Raw genomic sequence first — 18,697 nt, 5'->3', positions numbered from 1 at the left:
CAATATGACAATATTTCAGCTCTACAAAATGTGATGCTGATTTGCCAATCACAAGTGGCTTCTCATGTTGTGTTAGTGTAAAAATATGTGAAATTAAAGATTTTATTACAACAAATGTCACTTCTGTTATTGTCAGTTCACTCAAAAATGCCACATTTTCCATAGCTTTTATCATCAGCCTAATATTAGATGTATGCAGCCATCCTCATATCTGCAGATAACACTTCCATGACTGTGTTTTGTCACACGCGGCTGCCATTAAAGGCCGTGTTTGCATTTGCCTCTTCCTTATTTGGTTTCACTGATAACACAATGCTATCTAAATAGTTATTAATAGCTCAACAAAAGCAGGTGCAAATTTTTAACCAAACACTGTCTGTCTTTTTGTACCCTGAGGCTCCTCTCACAGACGTTTGGACATTTAGATGCTGGCAAAATATTGTTAGGAGACTGAGCTGACATACAGATACAAAGGTATTTGCTTGCGTTCAAGGTCACTGCTGGTCATGTCGGACAACGAGGAAGTGGTGGAGGAGTATGAAGAGTAAGTCATTAATCATTGATTTAAAGCTGATGAGCGCAGATTTGCACGTCATAACTGTGATGAATGTTTTTGGCTTTCGCAGGGAGGTGGAAGGTAAGAAAAGTCATCATGACTCAAGGAGATTGAATGTGCGGGCAAAACAAAGAAATAGATGCTTGCACCGAAACAATATGGTAACATGACACTACTGTTTGCTATCAAGAAAAATCTGTATGACAGTGATCAATGAGTTCCATGAATATGGGACTTTTTGCAAAAGAGGTAGAAAGCTATAAAGTGCTGATTGTTTTTTTTTAATTATTTAATTCAGAATCCCACTGTTTCTCCTGCAAAATTATGTCTGGCAGATTATATTTGCAGATAAAATCATTATTGTTCTGATCTTGACAGTTTATATTTATTTGGAAATGCCTTCAACAATCAAGGAACATACACTAACAGTTCATACAATAACTGCTTTTGTGAATATGTGATCAATGGAGTTAGATGGGTTGTCATTTTCTGGAAGTTTATTATAGTTGCTAGACATTTTCCCTAGGCTCTGAAAACTTTGTTGCATGTTGTAAATTAACATACTGCAATCATCTTTATACTTATAGATTATTTTGTTTCTTTCGTTCTTAACTCATTCACTGCCATTTCAGTCATAAATGGTGTGGATGCCTATTGCCGTTAGTGACAGGCAATATATCAAAACTTTTTAAGAAGCTGATCTTTTAACTAATTACCACACTGTCTAGTCACTAGACAGTGTGGTAAGGACTTTGGGGGATAGTGGGGGGGGGGGGGGGGTTACATACACTTGATGTAGTCTATTAAACGTTCTTGTGAGGGTCAATATTGTTGGTTGTAAATCTTGGGGAATTCTGTTCAAGAGCATCCACTTTATTCCTCCAGAGGAAGAAGAGGAGGAAGAAGAAGAAATGGAGGAGGAAGGTACAACTTTTTTGCTTATATGTACATTTCGTTTGAAAATTTTGAAATGTTTGTGCTAGTAATATTAGATAACTAACTAGTAGTCTTTTCATGTCCTGATCGCTTGAGTTTAGGGAAAAGAATACATCTATAAACTCTTACAAGCCCGCACAGATATGTACACATTTCCCACAAACTCATTGCTGTTGTGTGTTATCCCTAAAACTGTGTTGGCATGGTAACTAATTGTTCTTTCCTGGTTTCCAGTGAAACACACACTCACGCCTCCAGTGTTAGTTCCGGCCAATTTTAAAAGACGAGTCTTGTAAAAAGACACCCACATTATAAAAATAGATTTGATCTGGCAACTTGGAACTTGGTAATCAGCAAATGTCCACCGAGTTTATCATTTGTGCTGAATTGCGTTGTAACAAGTGGGTATGTGCCAAGATTCACACTTATATGTGACATTTTTTGTCTCACTGCCAGACAAACCCACTGGTGAGGAGGAAGACGGGGTAGAGGAGGAAGAAGAGGAGGCTGGTGAAGAAGAACAAGGTGCAAGACTAAGAGAGAGAAAAAAAAGGATTGGGTCAAATGTATTATCATGGGTTTGTTGTAGATCTGAGACGGCTGAGAAAGTCATGAGTTATTTGAGTCAGCCGTCACTTTGGTATGTGACAGACTGTAGAAATTGACGCACAGTGTCTGTTCGTCTACGCCTCGTCACCAAGCACACACCTGCTCAGCCTGAGGCAATCATTGAAGCGCAATTAAATCTTGTAGAAAGTTATCTTAGGAGTCTGTGTGGGAGTTGTTTGCATCTGAAACACAAAGCTGTCTGCATTTGTTTCCATTTTACTTATAGTTTGAACACATTCTGCTTTGTTTACAGATGGCGAAGTGGAAGAAGAAGAAGGAGAAGGTAACCCTGACACCGACAATGAGTCCATGTCTGTCTCATAGATGAGTTTTTGTACAAAACATTTGGCATTGTCTCAACTTGCTGACTTGAATGCAAATGAGCATGTACAATCTTGACTCTCTCCTCTTGTTACATGCTGCCGCTTGCCAACAAAGAAGAAAGCAAACCAAAGTTCAAGTAAGCAATATCCTCCCACTGACACTTATCTGATGCCATAATATCACTTTTGGGAAATTTAATAGAAGAGAAAATTGAAACGTTCTGATTGTGTTACTGCGTAGGCCGTTTATGATGCCCAACCTCATCCCGCCCAAGATTCCAGATGGAGAAAAAGTCGACTTTGATGTGAGTTATGGGATAGGCGGTCCATACATTTCTGCTGGAGGGTTTATTATGCAATTTTTGAATACACCCACAAGTTTGTGCAAGGAATATGTTCGTATTAGGCCTCCTGCATAAAAAACACACCCAAACAGTTTTATCATCTTATACTACTACTACTATTCATAAAAATTATAAGATTAATAATCATTCATTCATTTTCCAAGCTGCTTTTTCTCAAAAGGCTCCCGGGGGTGTTAGAGCAGTAGGTGGTGTTCACCCTAAATCAATTGCAAGCCAATTAATAATCATGATTCATAATTAGTTGGTATTGACAGGTAATTCTAGTAATTTTACCATCATACATATAGCTATTAAAGACACAACAATGGCATTGCATTCTATTGATTTGGTTTTTATTTTCAAATTTGATTATATACAAGCACAAGGAAATGAAAAGATTGTACTTTTTGATAATATTTGTGGGCATTGTTTTTAAGATTTTTGTTTAGTTTTCCTAATGATAAATTAATACAAAAAAGTTCATGTCAACCTGCTTTCCCTTATGAAGGATATTCATCGCAAACGGATGGAGAAGGACTTAATGGAACTTCAGACTTTGATTGAGGTTCATTTTGAGAGCAGGAAGAAGGAAGAAGAAGATATCATTCATCTTAAAGAGAGGATAGTGAGTGCCCTTAACAAACGTACTCCTAGACAGATGACAAAGGACAGTCTTTTGCTTGCAGGAGAGGCGCCGCTCTGAGCGGGCAGAGCAGCAAAGAATCCGCAGTGAGCGAGAAAAGGAGCGACAGAAACGTCTTGAGGTAAAAAATATATATATATATGAGGCTTAGCCAAGAACTTTTTTGGGGGGACTTCTTAAACACACGATTACTGAAATACATTGTATATACATATATTGTGTTTTCTGGACTACAAATCACATTTTTTATCATTGATTGGCTCATCCTGGACTAATACTCAAGTGGGACTTATTTATGTTTATGTTTATTTTTCTTGCTGACTATGTTAGCATGTTATGCTTTTTTAGAGTCAGCTAAAAAAACTTTTATGTTAACTGATATATTTAAATTTTTCTCTTGGTACTTTAATGTCTGTTTATCTTGATTTGTGATCAAAGAAGAAATTGTTCCCCTAAAAGTGTGACTTGTATATAATTTTTACTCTTCATTGTGCATTATTTGAGACTCGGTTGCGACTTATAGTCCGACAAATAGGGTAGTTTAACTGAGAGTTTCGTGACTGGTCCATGGGTTCCTCATCAGGACGAGCGAACTCGTAAAGAGGACGAGGAGGCCAAGAAAAGAGCAGAGGAGGATGCCAAGAAGAAGAAAACCCTGACCAGTCTGCACTTTGGGGGTTACATGCAGAAACTGGTGAGAATGAGACAGGCCTTGAATAAAAGCAGATTGTAACGAGTGCTTCCATTGAACTTTCTCTCAGACAGAGAAGCGAAGTGGCAAGAAGCAGACGGAGAGAGAGAGGAAAAAGAAGATTCTCAATGAAAGACGAAAATCTCTGGATGTTGACAACTTGAACCAGGAGCAACTCAAGTATGTGGAAATATTGAATTCAAACGTCGACTATTCTTGAAAATGAACTAAATCCCCTTTTGATTGTCTGAAATGATGACTCACAGAGTCAAAGCTAAGGAGTTGTGGGAGTGGATGCAACAGCTGGAAGCTGAGAAGTTTGAGTTGCAGTCACAGATCACAAGCAAGAAATATGAGGTGCATTTGTGTGTGTGTGTGTGTCCTAGTTAATGATGCCACAAAATAGGCACACCCAACCAACGGTAGCTTTATGGGTTTGGCAAAAATACTAAACTCTAACCTATTAGTGACACTGGTACTTGTATTAAAAAACAGTGGGTATAGAATTGGTGCTCGATCTCAAAGTTGAGTATATTTCTTAAAAAAAGGTAACACATGCCTTTTCAAATGCCATATTTTGGGATGTGTCAAAAAAGCCCCAAGTCAATTTTAGAAAAACAGTCACATGTCGAATGAATGGAAAAACGTATTAGATGATAAACTCAATAGGTATATACTGTATATATATTACCAAAAAACTGGAATTTGAAGAGGGGAGACACCCATTGTACTATTTACTGGTTAATCTAGGTGTCACCTATGAGAGTTAAGAAATTGCAGGAGTGTCATACTTTATTTTCTTCATTTCAGATCAACGTTCTAAGGAACCGTGTCAGTGACCAGCAGAAAATGTAAAATCGCCTCTAAAATGACTAATTCTGCATGTCTATATTGAGTTTTGGCGATGCTGCATAATGACTAAAAGGGAGTAATGTTGAGCTGTTAAAAACATTCTTGCCTCTAACGCTCTAACTGGACGAGCTGGCTACACAGTTGGGTGCGGTTCAGCTGACAACAGTCCACACCTCCAGTTCAGAATATTTCACACAGCGTACTGCGAAGTGATATGTTATTTTCGGAATGGGAGAGTGACGAGAACGCCTGACATAAATGATGCTCCTAATGCACTCTTTGTTTTCGACAGATCCAAGAGGACCAAGAGGGGCTTGAGGAAATAGATGCTGATCTATGATAGATCCACCTTGCAGTGACTAAGAACACTCCCAACTTCAATTTCAAACATGAATTCAAAATTATCCATTACAAATTAGTTTAATGGATGTAAATAAAGACTTTCAGCTTGATCAATGTTTTGCCCCCTTGAATAGATTGCCATTCAAACATTTATAGTCTGGAAAATGTAAAGGGGAAAGAAACACTGCATGAAAGAAAAGCTCAATCTGCCCATAGAAAGGATAATGTGATTTTCTGAGAAACAGGCTCTAACATGACGGGCTCTTAACATGCTCGTCATACTTACACTCATATGGAAAATTGACAAGACGGTGCAGCAAAACTAGCCACAAGCCAGTGAATACATACAATGTAATAATGTTGTTATATAACTATACTACACTTAAACTTGCAACGACTCTTTGAATACAATTGGGATTCAAGGACGCATAATTTTTTTTTAATTGAGCATTTTATTCATAAAAACAGGGTATGTTAAAATAAAAAGTATTCTGTAACATAACATCTCACTCGGTTTGCGTGCTTGCAACTAACAGAAAAGGAAATTTATAGTTGATTGTGTATATTAGTAATTATACTGTTGCGGTGAGTTAATGAATTGCCAGTAGTCTGTTATTATCCACACTGTAAACATGCAAAACTTTTCAAAACTATCATATAGTTTGTGCAATCTAATATTTTCAAAACATATCAATGAGTTAGAACAATTTAAATAGTGAAGCCTAAAAAGTCCTTTAACAGCAATTTCACCATAATTTCATTAATTCGTCTTCTATAGCACTTATTGTCACAAGGGTCACTTGGGGTGCTGGAGCCTATCCCACAGCAACAAAAAACGTTCACATTCATATTCACGGCTACGGGAAAATATGGAGTGTTCAATCAACGGAGAATTTATCTTGTTGGTATGTGGGAGGGAGCCGAGGTACCCCAAACAGCTACGGTGAGAAGATGCTAACTCAAAACAGTTTAGGAAGAATCTGGGAATTTGAAACCTTGTTTTCAGAACTTACCCAGTCATCCACCCATAACTTAATATTTATCAAAATTTTTAAGAGTTAGTGCTCCCACAGAATTTATATTAACAATAAAATACAAATCCCCTTATCTCGATCCACTTTCTTTTACATTTGTCAAACTCTCAAGGCCACTAAAAAAGAATGTTTGGGATTTTTTTTTTACCATGAAGTTTACACTTCAAACAAGCACACATACACACACAAACAAAAAAATGCATTTGCCCAATAATGTATACAGACTCAAACCAATCCAGTTAAATATTCTACAACACCGCAGGATTAAAAGCATTTTTCCTCATCCTAAATAACATGTACGGCAGGGGTCGGGAACCTTTTTAACAAAGAGAGCCTTAAACAATTCATATTTTCAAATATTATTCCTTAAGAGCCATACTCAGAATTTAAAAGTAAAAATACATGAAAATGTGTGCATTTATTATTAATTTCACCACTTTGAATGTAAAAAAAAGTCTGAATTCTTTGGAGAACAGTATTACACTGTTACTAATCAATGAGTATCAATGAGAGTATGCATGCAGAAGAGTGTAATGAAGAAAAAATATGATTTAAAGAGGCAGAGAGCCATATACACCCATCAAAAGAGCCACATATGGCTCCCAAGCCTTAGGTTCCCTACCCCTGATGTACAGCAAAGATAAGATTTAAAATAAACTTGCAATGCATTGGTTGTGAAGGCAGTCATTTTAGCCTCCGTGTTGCAAGCTTCAACAGTGTCTTAACATGCTGATTTCCATCTAGACTGCGTACACACCAACACGTATGAGAAAAGCAGAGACAAACGGAAAAGGGTTTTAATCCTCCATCTCTGCATTCACTAAACTGCAATGTTGAAGACACAAACATTCCGATAACATACCTCCGAGCAAAGGTCGTGTGGACTCCCACTTGGATCACTCAATAATCTGCACGGACCTGTATGCTGCCGTGGTGCTGTCGTTGATGAATAAGGACTTTCTCTTTCCTAGCTGTGGAACAAGCAATTCAAAAAAGAGAAAAGTTTGAGGAATTTATTTCAATTTTTTATTGTACACTACCAAAAAACATCAGTGCTGGGCAATATTCAAGTTCTTCAATTGCAAGAAAAATGACATGAGATTGTCATGAGTAACTGCAAAATCTGGTAGTTAATTCAACTAAACTGGACAAAATCACGGGGACATCACCCATAGCAATTGCTGCTTGTCATTCGACGGCACTTATTTGGGGTACGCGATCTTAAGTCAACGCAAAAGTGTTCGACTGTGTAAAGATGCTCAGTGGTCCCTCATTATTTTTGGGGGGGAGATCGATGACTTAACTTGACTTATTAGATAAAAATAGTAATTAAAAAAATGGCACTTGTACAGTTGCCACTAAGCATTTATGGTGTCAAATTCAAAGTTTATAGGAGGGGGACGATGCTAGGTTGCTGTGTTTTGAAGCCAGGGGAGCAGAACGTAGTAGCCAAATAGCCAGTAGCACAGGCTTTTTCCAAGATTTACTTTTGAGTGGCGCCTTAACTCAGGCCCATTGTTCTCAAATCAATCTGTTCCCAAACAAAAAAGATGAAGTATAAAGGAAAAAGCTTAAACCTCTCCTTTGGAATCTCTAATGTTAATGAGTAATTAAACATACTTAATCAGTTAAATGGGCGTTCATTTATTAACTCGTGCAGCCTTTTAAAAAAAGTTGTTGAATGGGGGGAAAAAATAAATGAGTAGGTTGTTTTTAAATACTCCTAAAAGTTTCTTGCTAGAAAATTGGATGCAACTGAAATACACTTGGATATTCTTTTTTTTTGCGTTACAATGAAGTCCCATACGGTTCACGTCCTTCAGTTTGCCAAACTTCTCTCTATGCAAACTGCAGCCGAAGATGTGTGCGAGTTTTGTTGACAGCCACATGCCAGAACCTCTATGCCCTGACCTTTTTACAATTCATCCCTTTGCCACTAGTACTCCTCCCCAAAAAGACAGTGAGTACAGAGAACCAGTCTGCCAAGATTCCAAACAGAGTGTTTCTGTATTCACTCAACAACTTGGGTGGGGTTTGACAGAGAAAGTGATTTGAATGCGTAGCCAGAATAATAAAGCATGCGTAAAAATACACTACTGGCCATTTTTTTTGTGGGTGTGACAAAGCGTGGATGCAAAAAAAAAAAAACTCACTATGTGATGCATAGTACTATAATTGACTTTTACCTTTTTCAAAACGTTTTGCAGGTTCTTGTCATTCCATAAGTGAAAAAGGAGCACAGAGGCAGCTTTGCCTCCTTTGGGAAAAGCACTGGATGGAAAAAAACAGAATTTACTCAATTATTAGACTACATTTCAACCAAATTTTAGCTTTCCACATGCAATCTCACAATATTCATACTTCATTATGTATGATAATTATGGGTTTCTCATTCATCACTTTGCTTACTACTGCAAATAGTGTATAATATGACAAAAAGAAAAGAAAATATATCTATATTCATGTTTTTGGGGTTTTATCAATAAAACCTGAGAAACAGGCTAGAAATCAGTTTGTTTTTAATTGAAGTCTCATGAGCTAATTTGGCGGTACAAGTGTAGTGGATGTTCATTTTCACAATAAAACACAGTTTTGAATAGTTGAAACTCACCTACTCCCACTGAGAGTGGTCAGCGATGAAACCAATTTGCTATCGATGAACTTTTTATTTGTCTCCGTGTCCGCCATTATGAGATTACGAACAGTGTTGCAAGCTGCCGCTATGCTTTCGTCGGAGTTGCCCAGTTCTCGGGGGCCAGCGGAGAGGAGGCTGGTGAGCTCCGGTAAAACCTGCCTTGCTACAGAAAGGACAGAGGAAACACTCAAGGATGCTTTCTGTAAGAGACTTGATTCGACGCTTGCTGGGTAATGAGCATATGATATATTTCTCACCCATCGAGGCCTGCCCTCCGTTGCATCGGCCAATGTTAGCAAGCAGGGCGACTGCTGGCTTCTGCAAGCCTTGCTCTTTTGATTTCAATAGAGGAGTAATGTGCTCCAGGGCCCCCAGCTTCTGGACCAGAATTTGGCTAATGGCATTAGATCCCTGAAACAAAAACACTATATGTTGAACAAAAGTGTGCATTCTATGTTGTTGTTTTTTTAAATCATTTTTAATTTAGTTTATTATTCTCCAGTGAAGTATAATAAAAATGAACAGAGTGTGAAAGGTTATAAGGGAATTGATGTGTGGATATGCTTAAAATATTTACCATGTAGCTAAAAACAATAATAATATTAATAATAATCATAATAATAATAAAAGATCTGCCCAAAAGGTTGTTTTGAGTTTCAAAGAATTGAGTTGCATTCCAAATCTTTCATGGACTCACAGCATGTTTGTTGGCAGTTAAATTCTGCAGTGCTCCACAGCATGCCTCCTTTGTGGTGTCGTTCTGGGATGAGCCAAGTAGAGACAAGTAGGTCTGCAAGGCTTTGGGATGGCACAACCACTTGGCACCTTTCGGATCACTGTCATCAAGCATTCCTTGAAATGACTCAAATGAAAACTGAAGAGAAAAGGTTGAGAAAATGTATTAACTTGGATAAAATAATGCATGGGGATCAAGGATTTGGTTGACATTTACCTGCTGTTGAACCTTGCTGCTCTTGGGACTGAAGCATCCAACTGTAGGGCTTTTCCTGCCGGATTGACTCTCTGTTGAAGGGATAAAGTCAGCAAAACACTTGGGGGATTCACTCTCCAGCTGGTAGGTCAGATTATGGAGGATGCATGCACAGTTCTCCACAGACTGCATGAGAGATGGAAATAGGGAGTCAATTCAAGTAGTTGCTTACTGTTGAAATTAAAACAAAAAAAGTCCTGTCCTGTGAAAAAAAATCGACTTGTTTGGTAAACATCCTGATGCAATGTATATATATATTAAAGGATTCCCTTCACTATTAATAACATATCAGCCACCAAACATGAGAGCTTTCCTTTGCAAGGTCGGTTGTTTGATTTTAAACGAGAAACAAAAGGTTGAATACTGAGTAATGTGTACAGATGCCAAAGGCAAGAATGACAGGTTAAGCCAGTGCAACCTATTTTTAAGAAAGCTGCATGTATGTGCGTGCAAATGATCTGAAGACTGCAATCATTATATAAATTGTAAGTGTCAAATGATACATTGGATTTGAAAACTTTAAAAGTCCCAGTCAGACAACTCAATGTAGCGATTGATACAATGTGATCTTGAATTTGAAATTGCATCTCGCAAAAGGCATTTCTTCATCTATTTTGTTAAAAGAACACCAAACTCCAAAAGCAAGTGTCTTGGTAAACTAATCTGATTGGAATCCCTCATCAACTGAAGCTATATTCAGCAGGTGCTTTTGAGCGTGGCGTATATGAATTCTTGATAATGATTTGTCTCAGGACACTAACTAACACCGATTTTAAGCTCGAGTATGATGAGAAGCAGGCTTATAAGAGGATGAGTTGAGGTGACCTTGTCATCAGGGTTGTCGTCAGCCACACAGGACTGGAGGTAGCACATCAGAGAGTCAATAAGACCTCGGCAGTCTCTCATGGCCGCCCTCTCTCTCAGAGTCGCATCGCTCAGGTTGCTGCAAATGATTGAAATGTTTGGTTTAATATTCCTATTTCCTTGGTCGCGTTGGTAGACAAAAACTGGACAACAACCGGGTGCCGAATGGGAAAATTCAACAATGTCGATATACATCGTAAGGTTCAGGTATGTGCTTTAAAATAAACTACTAATCCAATTCAGCAGAACCACCATACACAGACCTTCAGATAAGGATGCTGTATGTAAAAAACCAAAGTATCCAGTGTCCTCTTACCGCAGACACCCTGTGGTGTTGTAGAAAACCTCAGGGTTTGTGTTGTTGAGGACACTGTCATCTGACCAGCGAGTGAACGGCACCACTACATTCTCTGTCAGGGTGGGCAGTGCTGTGGCTATAAGTTCTCCCCTCAGCTCTTGAACAGAGGACAAGTTCCACAGGAGACCTACAATCGTCAAAAAAAAAAAAACTCTCGGTTCCCCTTCTCGTCAAAGAAAGTTTGCATCTAGTCAAAGCCCCTACCCGTGATCTGCTTCTGGGTCTCGCTGCAATCCGTCTCCTTTAGTAACTGCAAGGCTTTAGCGATACCACCGCAGTGCTGGACTTGCAGTTTATTCCTCTGGTTCTTGAACACAAGGTTCCTTAAGGCCCCAGCGGCCGCCTGGCTCACGGCAGTATTTGTGCTACGTAGCAGGTTAACAAGATGGGGGATCCCACCGAGCTGGAAAACCTGAACGAGTTACACAAGTGGATTAGGCTACAAAACCAATGAAAGAGTTAAAGATTCAACACTACTGTGTGAGGTTATAGGACATATATAAAGCTTTCATGAAGAAAAAAAAATGTCTGAACAAAAAAAATCCTAAGATTTTGTTTCAGGCATTTCAAACACCTTTAAACTAATGGAGAAGATTCATTCTCTTCGTCATGTGTGTATTTGCCTTTGGCTTCTTCTTCGTTCGATAACTATTCATCCACATGCACATTCATTGACACCTTTTAAAGTTCGTATTTAAATATCTCCCTTGATAAACACATTGTATGGGCTAAATTAATTTCTTTGGGATGTTAGAGTAGAAAATGGACTATTTTTCCCTTGTGGCACTGGTTATGCACATTCGAACAGCTTCCATAATTTCCCACATACTATGTCAAGCATTTTTGCTTGCCAAAAAGACACCAACGTTAATTGTTAAATGTTCTCTCACCACTCCCTTGGCTGCTCAACCTCTCTGTCCTGTTTTCTCTGGCTGCCGTTAGTCCCTACACTCTTTCAATGTCAAAGCAACCGACCGAGCCAGACAGTCGCTCAAAGGGCATGTGTTCAAATTGAAGTGCCTTCCTTACATAACGTGACATTCTCCTGTAATAGTAAGATCTCACGAAAGTGCCCAATTTGTACTCTTACCTCCTGCTTGGCATGATCTTCTTTAAAAGTGACTTGCTGAATGACAGTGGCACCACACTGCTGGAACTTCTCCTCAGGGTGAGACAAAAACTTGACAGCTTCCTTAATGGTTAAATCTGATACGCTGTGAATATTGTTGATGCTGCAGATGTACACATTTTGTTCAGTAAAGAGCACACATTTATCCTGCTCCACAAGCTAAAAGCATCTAAAAGAGACAAACACACGTCGATTGTTGTTCAATTTTGGACGTTTTGACACCATCAATCTGGTCAGGAGGCTCCTCCAAGAATCGTTGTTTGCCTGTAGTGGTGTGGACACCATTGCTCATGGAGTATGTGCTGACTCTCTTCACTTGATTCTGGGCGGTCTGCCCTTTGGCTCTCTACAGAATAATACGTGCAAATCTACTAAATGAATCATAAAAACATTTTTGCATTGTGCCCAATGACCAAGTCCTTACCCTGATGCTTGCAGGCCCCAAGGCAGGATCACTGCGGCTGGCTTTTATCTCATCAGGCCATGTGAAGATGGGCTCCTTTCCACCAGAGTGACTTTGGTATCTAGTTCCCAGGCTTTTGGTTGACAGAGAGCGACTTTTTTGGGCATATTGCTGTGGAAACCAACAAAGAAATAACAAAAACTAGAGTTTATAAGGAGAAACACAACATATAAAGTATTCTCGTCTAAAGGAAAGTCATTGTTTTCTGCCTGCGAAACCACAGTAGTAGATTCTGCAGAAATGTTGCGTGCCTTTGCTCTTTCTTTACTCTTCAGTTTATGTTGAGAACACTGAACAATCACACAAACCAGGAGCAGGTAATGTAATAGCTGCAACTGGAGACTCTCTACCAGTACCGGTAAACACTGTAGTGCTTTGTGCGAAGCCGTAGCTCAACCTGAATTCACAAGAGTCCTCCACATTGTGATGAACAGCTTGATTTAATCTAATTTCAGCCATTTTTATTCTCTATTTATTTTTGTCTGCAAGTGCCTCTGATTAAACATTTCAGGAAAATGCAGCAAAGTTAATCACAGCAGATGATTAACGCAGAACACTGTTACCTAAAAAATGATTACATCAAACTGACTCAGAAATAACATTGCCTGCAAGAATAGTAGTTTTCATCCAAAATTGTAATAGGGAATGTAGATTGTATAATGTATACCAGGGGTGGGCAAACTATTTCACAAAGGGTGGATTGCTGTCAGGTGCTTCTGGTTTTCTGCAGAAATCTCATTGGTTAAAGCAGGGGTGTCAAACTCGAGTGAGGTTCGCGGGCCACACAACTCCATTTCAAAATTGGATTCAAAGAACTGGATTAAAAGCCCTAAATATAGTCAGTTTTAATAGATTTAAAGCAATGTTTATTTGATCTTTTTTTTTCTTAGTAATGGAAAATGTATTTTAATCATGTTTTTCACTTCAAATGGAAACAAAATATTTTTTTAATTATGTTCAATAAGGAAAAGGTAAAATATTTTATATTTATTTTTAGATCTTACAAAATGTGCTTTGAACTAAAAAGGAAATGAATGGAATGTACATCTATAACCATTTCAATTTGATCCTAAAACAGAAAGTCAGCACTCATGATTAACTTTCTCTGGCCCCACAAAATGATGCGGTGGGCCAGATTTGGCCCTCGGGCTGCCACTTTGACACCTGTGGGTTAAAATGTCTGTGGTGGATCAGTTGTAACAAAAACCTGTACCTAAAGCAGCTCTCGAGGACCGGTTTGCCCACCCCTGATGTATACGGTACTTTCACAACTGGTATAGTATTTTCTCCCAACGAGCATCTCTCAAATTTTTATGTGACACTGATATTTCAGCAATCTATAGGAATACAATCATAAATAAAGACAATATGCATGTTAAAAGATCATAAGCAAATAACAAATGCAGTCCATTCATGTGCTAGTGTGCCTTACGCCTTATGTATGAAAATAAAATCAATCATTAATGGTAACTAATATTTTAAGACATTTTTGTTCTTTGTTTGGTTGAGTGGAGATCACGTATTCATTAATCAAATGAAATGCGGAATGTTGCACTCGGGTAATCATTTCTTTCCAAAGTAAAGCTACTCAATCATAAATTAAAAGATGCTTTTCCAGTGAACAAACACACCTCGAAGCTCCATTCCATTTCTAACTACTCAATCAATTCTCATTAACTGGGGACTGTTTGGGCTTGTATTGTTGTTCCAACTGTCATGTCACTGCGGTTATTGATGATTTCAAAAGTTTCTTGCTCCAAACATTTTTTTTTCATTCGCATTGGATCTAATCATTTTTAGAGCCATGCTAACTGTGAGAAGACCTGATACTCTGCATGCATCATACAGTGGTTACCATGAACTAATACTTTAAGGAGTTACCTTACATTATAGTAAAACTTGCCTATTCAAATGCAACCCTAACCTGACCATTATCCCATTTACAAGGGATGACTCATTCTTTGGTTTGGTGATATACTCATTTTGATATTCCGCATTTTATAGATAGTCAGTCAAATTTCTGTCTGTTTAACTTGTATCACTGTTAATCTTCTTCCACTGAAAATGGCTATAATTCATATTCAAAAGGATTCTTTCAAAGAGAATAGTTATAATAATTTGGGTGAAAAGAAAAATAGAAATAGACTAGGGTCACTTGGTGCAAACACTGGACTGGCAATCTCAGAGAGCCCAAATGCAGAAACCATAAACAATGCTCCAAAACAAACGAGTAAATCGGAAAATATCCCACATGGAAATCTATCAGGAGATTATCAAAAACACTGTAAAAAGTGTGCATTTGGCTCTCCTGAAGTCCACTTGCAGAACAAAGCAGGAGTGATAGAGATGAGAAACAATTACCACTCTGTTGTATGTCGTCGACTTTGTGGAGCTGCTGCGACCGAAAGGTCCGCTGGCTTTGCTTGGAAAAAACTGGAATGTTCCGAATTCGTCATGCGGGGGCGACGTGGGGCCTGCAAAAAAATGCACTAATTAGTTTGATTGAAACTTGGCTTGAGGAAAGGAATGAAAAGAAAAGCACTTTTAACAAACGAGCGAATGAGACGACTTGTTTCAATAGTGTTCACTCATGTTTCTACCTTGGCAACTGTTTAAAAAATACAAGTTCAAAATGATAATGTAAAAAAAAAAGGCTTTCTACTTTTCTCACATTTGTACTCAGGTGTAAGACAGACATGAATGACATCATGTCGCCGACACCAACGTGTTTTGGCAGATTTCTTTGTCTTCCATGAGTCATAAAACAAGTCAACTCATTTAAGTTGAGTTTGAGTTTCTACAATATTCAAGCAGTTTTTGTCTGCAATTAAAAAATATTGATTATGTATACAAATGTCCAAATAGTATAACAATATTAACATTGATAGTGGGCTGCATGACCCAAAATGTGATGTCCATGCATGTCCATGTCTCCATTATACTTGTACATATTATTATTAATTCCTTCAATTTCAATATTGCTTGGCCACGTCAGTGTCACAGGGTGCTGGAGCCTATCCCAGCTGACTTTAGGCTAAAAGTGCTCAGAACAGGTTTGAGGAGACCTAATCAACTGCACACAACATTCCACATAGATTGTCAGCAAATTGTTACATGAGAATGCATAAAACCAATCTGACTGCATGTTCTGTACTTAAGATTCTAAGCAACTTTCTCACTTTGCTTTTTGCAAAAACTCAAGCCTTAATAGCTTCTGCGTGAGGGGTCGATAGCCACTGGGCTGCATTCCGCTCTTGGAAGAAGCAAAAAAAAAGTTGGACAAAAGTTGAGTGTTTTTGACCCTGGGTCACAAACACTGTTAGAAATAACGGGCCAAGTGAAGTTCATTGCACTCTGTTTGTGAATATTATTTGGAATTTATGTTTATGCAGTTTGTTATAGTGCAACATAGTTCATTCAAATTTACATTCATGCTCACACTGATACCTAGGGCCAATTAGAGTATTCAAACAGCCTACCTACCCTGCATGTTTCACCCACGTCATAAAAAGTGGTTTAAGTCAAGTGCTAAGGGTACAAAAGCATTACTTTTGCCATGAAAAACACTTTTAGGAAGGGTGAGACCAAGGACAAAACTCTTGAGTCTATTGAATTGTAACTTGTTTAAACAAAAGCCAAAAGCTGTGTTTTTTCCTGCAACACGTGTCGAGCCAAGTCACTCTTAACATCTGAATGACATACTAATACATGAATATAATATTAATGAAATATGACATGGCACACAAATGTCACTAAAAGTGGATACATTTAATTGTTCATTCTGGCATTCTATACTACAGGTATTCACAGATAAGCATAAAATGCCATTTTTTGTTTTATTTATCTATACACATTTTTAGCACATCCAGCCTGCCACATAAATTTCGTGGGGGCATCTTCCAACCTGCTGAACATTTTCTTATACCAAATCAATTTCCTTTTAAAATGTCCTAACAATAAAGTGATACAGTTGATCACGTAGAGTTAAACCACACAATGCACCCACAATGGAAAAATAACAATATTAAAACTATTTGGACACCATTGACCCAAAAAGAAAAGCACCTCCAAAAAAATACATAAAATGACCAAACAAAATCGTGAACTCAGATGACCTGATCGCAATTTTTACGGTTATAGATGGAAATATTAGTAATATAAAAGTGTTGCGTACTTATAGGTGCGCCATTCTTGCCGTGTTTGGACTTGCTCCTCTTGATGGTCTGCACTTGATCCAACACGCGGTGCGTTCCCGTGTGCAGGCTGGCGTCTGACGGCAAAGCCAACGAGGTGTCGTCCGTTCTGCCGGTCGTCACGGCCGAATGCAGCGGCTCGGCGAGCATCGTTATCCTTCTCGGTGCTCTGTCACTGGATAGAAAAGGCTGCCTGCCCCACTGCCTGCCTGCCCCACTGCCCGCCTGGCTGTCAGAAACAAAAACATGAGAGGAGAGGCGGACACCGAGCTCCGCCCACCGAGCTCCACCCAAGGCAGTCGCTCCCAATGGCTGCGCCGCGCCCAGTCGAGACGGGTAAGCCGACAACAGTCTCACAGTGACAACTCTTAATAACTGCTGACATGAAAAGTCGCCCGTGACCCACGATTCGTGTCTTGCACTACGAGCCTGCTTCACGAGAAGCGACAAATCTAGACATCTGTGCACAGTGCAAAAAAAGTACAAGAATGGCGACTTGTGGTGTAACAGCCTCATTTGAAATTGGAATACATTTTTCTTTGCAAAATGTGGGTAAAAACCTTATCACACAACACAAAGACGATTTATTTGGGCGATTTTATTTTGCAAATGTATACATACAAAGCAGGCAATTGGTTTGTGCATAGGCCTTACAGTTCTGGGGTCGATGTGGAGTTTACATGTTCTCCCGGGTTTATGTGGGTTTTCTCCGGATACACCGGTTTTCCTCTCATGTCCCCAAAACATGTAGGGTAGGCTGTTTTGAATACTCTATCTGTCCCTAGGTATCAGTGCGAACATGAATGTAAATTTAAATGAACTATGGGCAATGTTGCACTATAATCCACATATACTCCATAAACGGATAAATTGCCCCAGTAATTTTACTGCCATTCCTCAGGGGCGCAACAAGCATGCTGGTTCATAAATGCTTAATTGTTGGTGTCGAAGAGGTAAACTACAACTAAAACCTAACTTCAGGCCATTTGTTTTAGGTAAGGCACACATGCATGCTTTACAAGTGTTGCCACGGGCTGCCGTCTTTAATGGCTCCTTCATTGTTAAGATACTGTCTTCTTTTTTTACAATCTACCAAGGATTCTTTTCTTCAGTGAGCAGAGCAATTTATTCTCCTTTGTTCAATCAAGTTAATTGAGTGTTAAAATACATACTTGGTCGTAAAAGTGTTTATGAATACTGTAATTTGGGGATTTTAAGACAGGACTTCTTAGCTTCATACCATGGTATTGCGATGGCATCATTTTGCCTCGAGGTCAATTCCTAATAGTTCTTTTGAAAATGCAACACCATATTTGGATTTTTTGGCACTCTGCGTCTTGCCCCTTTGCGTAACCTTCTTATAGGTAGACAGATGTCATGCACACCCATTTTGAAGCTTTTCTGCCTTTTGTAACTGCATTTCACCTCCTGAAAACACATCTTGCCATTGAGTAGAATATTCATTGATGACAGGGGTCAGATGGGAAAGATGGTGAGATAGATGATTTGTTTAGGTTCATCGTTATATATGCTCGATTCTTTGGAGATTTAACCACCAGATAGCGATAGTGTTCAGGTTGACGTTTGCTGTTATGACGGGTGATCATGACTCACTACTCTATGATCTTCTCCACCCATTCTTTCTGCTGGGCCAGACAGTGACCTAAGAATTACTCACTCAAATAAATTCCTTTTGTAAAAGTTTCATCTAATTTCCAGAAAAGGTCAAATATT

The 18,697-nt window shown here is 38.7% G+C and overlaps 2 protein-coding genes across 5 annotated transcripts; one reads left to right on the top strand and one right to left on the bottom strand.

The window, feature by feature from the left end:
- Positions 1-1,445: 1,445 nt before the first annotated feature.
- On the top strand, positions 1,446-5,406 carry tnnt2a (troponin T type 2a (cardiac)). 4 transcript variants are annotated; one of them, XM_077724447.1, is made up of 11 exons: positions 1,446-1,480; positions 1,949-2,017; positions 2,355-2,384; positions 2,543-2,561; positions 2,666-2,729; positions 3,277-3,393; positions 3,455-3,532; positions 3,995-4,105; positions 4,173-4,282; positions 4,369-4,459; positions 5,247-5,406. In XM_077724447.1, the coding sequence occupies exons 1-11, from the start codon at positions 1,468-1,470 to the stop codon at positions 5,292-5,294; spliced, it is 750 nt and encodes a 249-aa protein (XP_077580573.1). In that variant the 5' UTR covers positions 1,446-1,467; the 3' UTR covers positions 5,295-5,406. The 4 variants fall into 4 exon arrangements, with proteins under 4 accessions (XP_077580573.1, XP_077580558.1, XP_077580580.1 ...); XM_077724432.1 differs by having other exon boundaries at positions 2,540-2,561; XM_077724454.1 differs by lacking the exon at positions 5,247-5,406 and adding an exon at positions 4,913-4,963.
- A 331-nt stretch (positions 5,407-5,737) lies between these two features.
- On the bottom strand, positions 5,738-17,193 carry pkp1a (plakophilin 1a). Its single transcript, XM_077724409.1, has 15 exons — positions 16,945-17,193; positions 15,132-15,244; positions 12,732-12,881; positions 12,496-12,653; positions 12,269-12,410; positions 11,383-11,590; positions 11,137-11,305; positions 10,782-10,899; positions 9,918-10,082; positions 9,663-9,839; positions 9,223-9,376; positions 8,942-9,128; positions 8,517-8,601; positions 7,193-7,301; positions 5,738-7,075 (listed from the first exon to the last, which is right to left on the bottom strand). The coding sequence occupies exons 1-14, from the start codon at positions 17,111-17,113 to the stop codon at positions 7,227-7,229; spliced, it is 2,070 nt and encodes a 689-aa protein (XP_077580535.1). The 5' UTR covers positions 17,114-17,193; the 3' UTR covers positions 5,738-7,075; positions 7,193-7,226.
- Positions 17,194-18,697: the final 1,504 nt, after the last annotated feature.

This window comes from Stigmatopora nigra, chromosome 1 (assembly GCF_051989575.1).
Source record: "Stigmatopora nigra isolate UIUO_SnigA chromosome 1, RoL_Snig_1.1, whole genome shotgun sequence".
Classification (NCBI taxonomy): Eukaryota; Metazoa; Chordata; class Actinopteri; order Syngnathiformes; family Syngnathidae; genus Stigmatopora; species Stigmatopora nigra.
The sequence above is the reverse complement of the archived record's forward strand: the minus strand, read 5'-3'. Positions and strand labels throughout refer to the sequence as shown.

Coding starts and splice junctions, on each gene's coding strand:
- pkp1a (XM_077724409.1), bottom strand. CDS start 17,113: ATGCTCGCCGAGCCGCTGCATTCGGCCGTGACGACCGGCAGAACGGAC. Junction 10,900..11,136: donor AACACCACAGGGTGTCTGCG/GTAAGAGGACAC, acceptor AATCATTTGCAG/CAACCTGAGCGATGCGACTC. Junction 9,840..9,917: donor GCAGCAAGGTTCAACAGCAG/GTAAATGTCAAC, acceptor TTTTCTCTTCAG/TTTTCATTTGAGTCATTTCA.
- tnnt2a (XM_077724432.1), top strand. Junction 2,385..2,539: donor GGAAGAAGAAGAAGGAGAAG/GTAACCCTGACA, acceptor TTGCCAACAAAG/AAGAAAGCAAACCAAAGTTC. Junction 3,533..3,994: donor AGCGACAGAAACGTCTTGAG/GTAAAAAATATA, acceptor GTTCCTCATCAG/GACGAGCGAACTCGTAAAGA.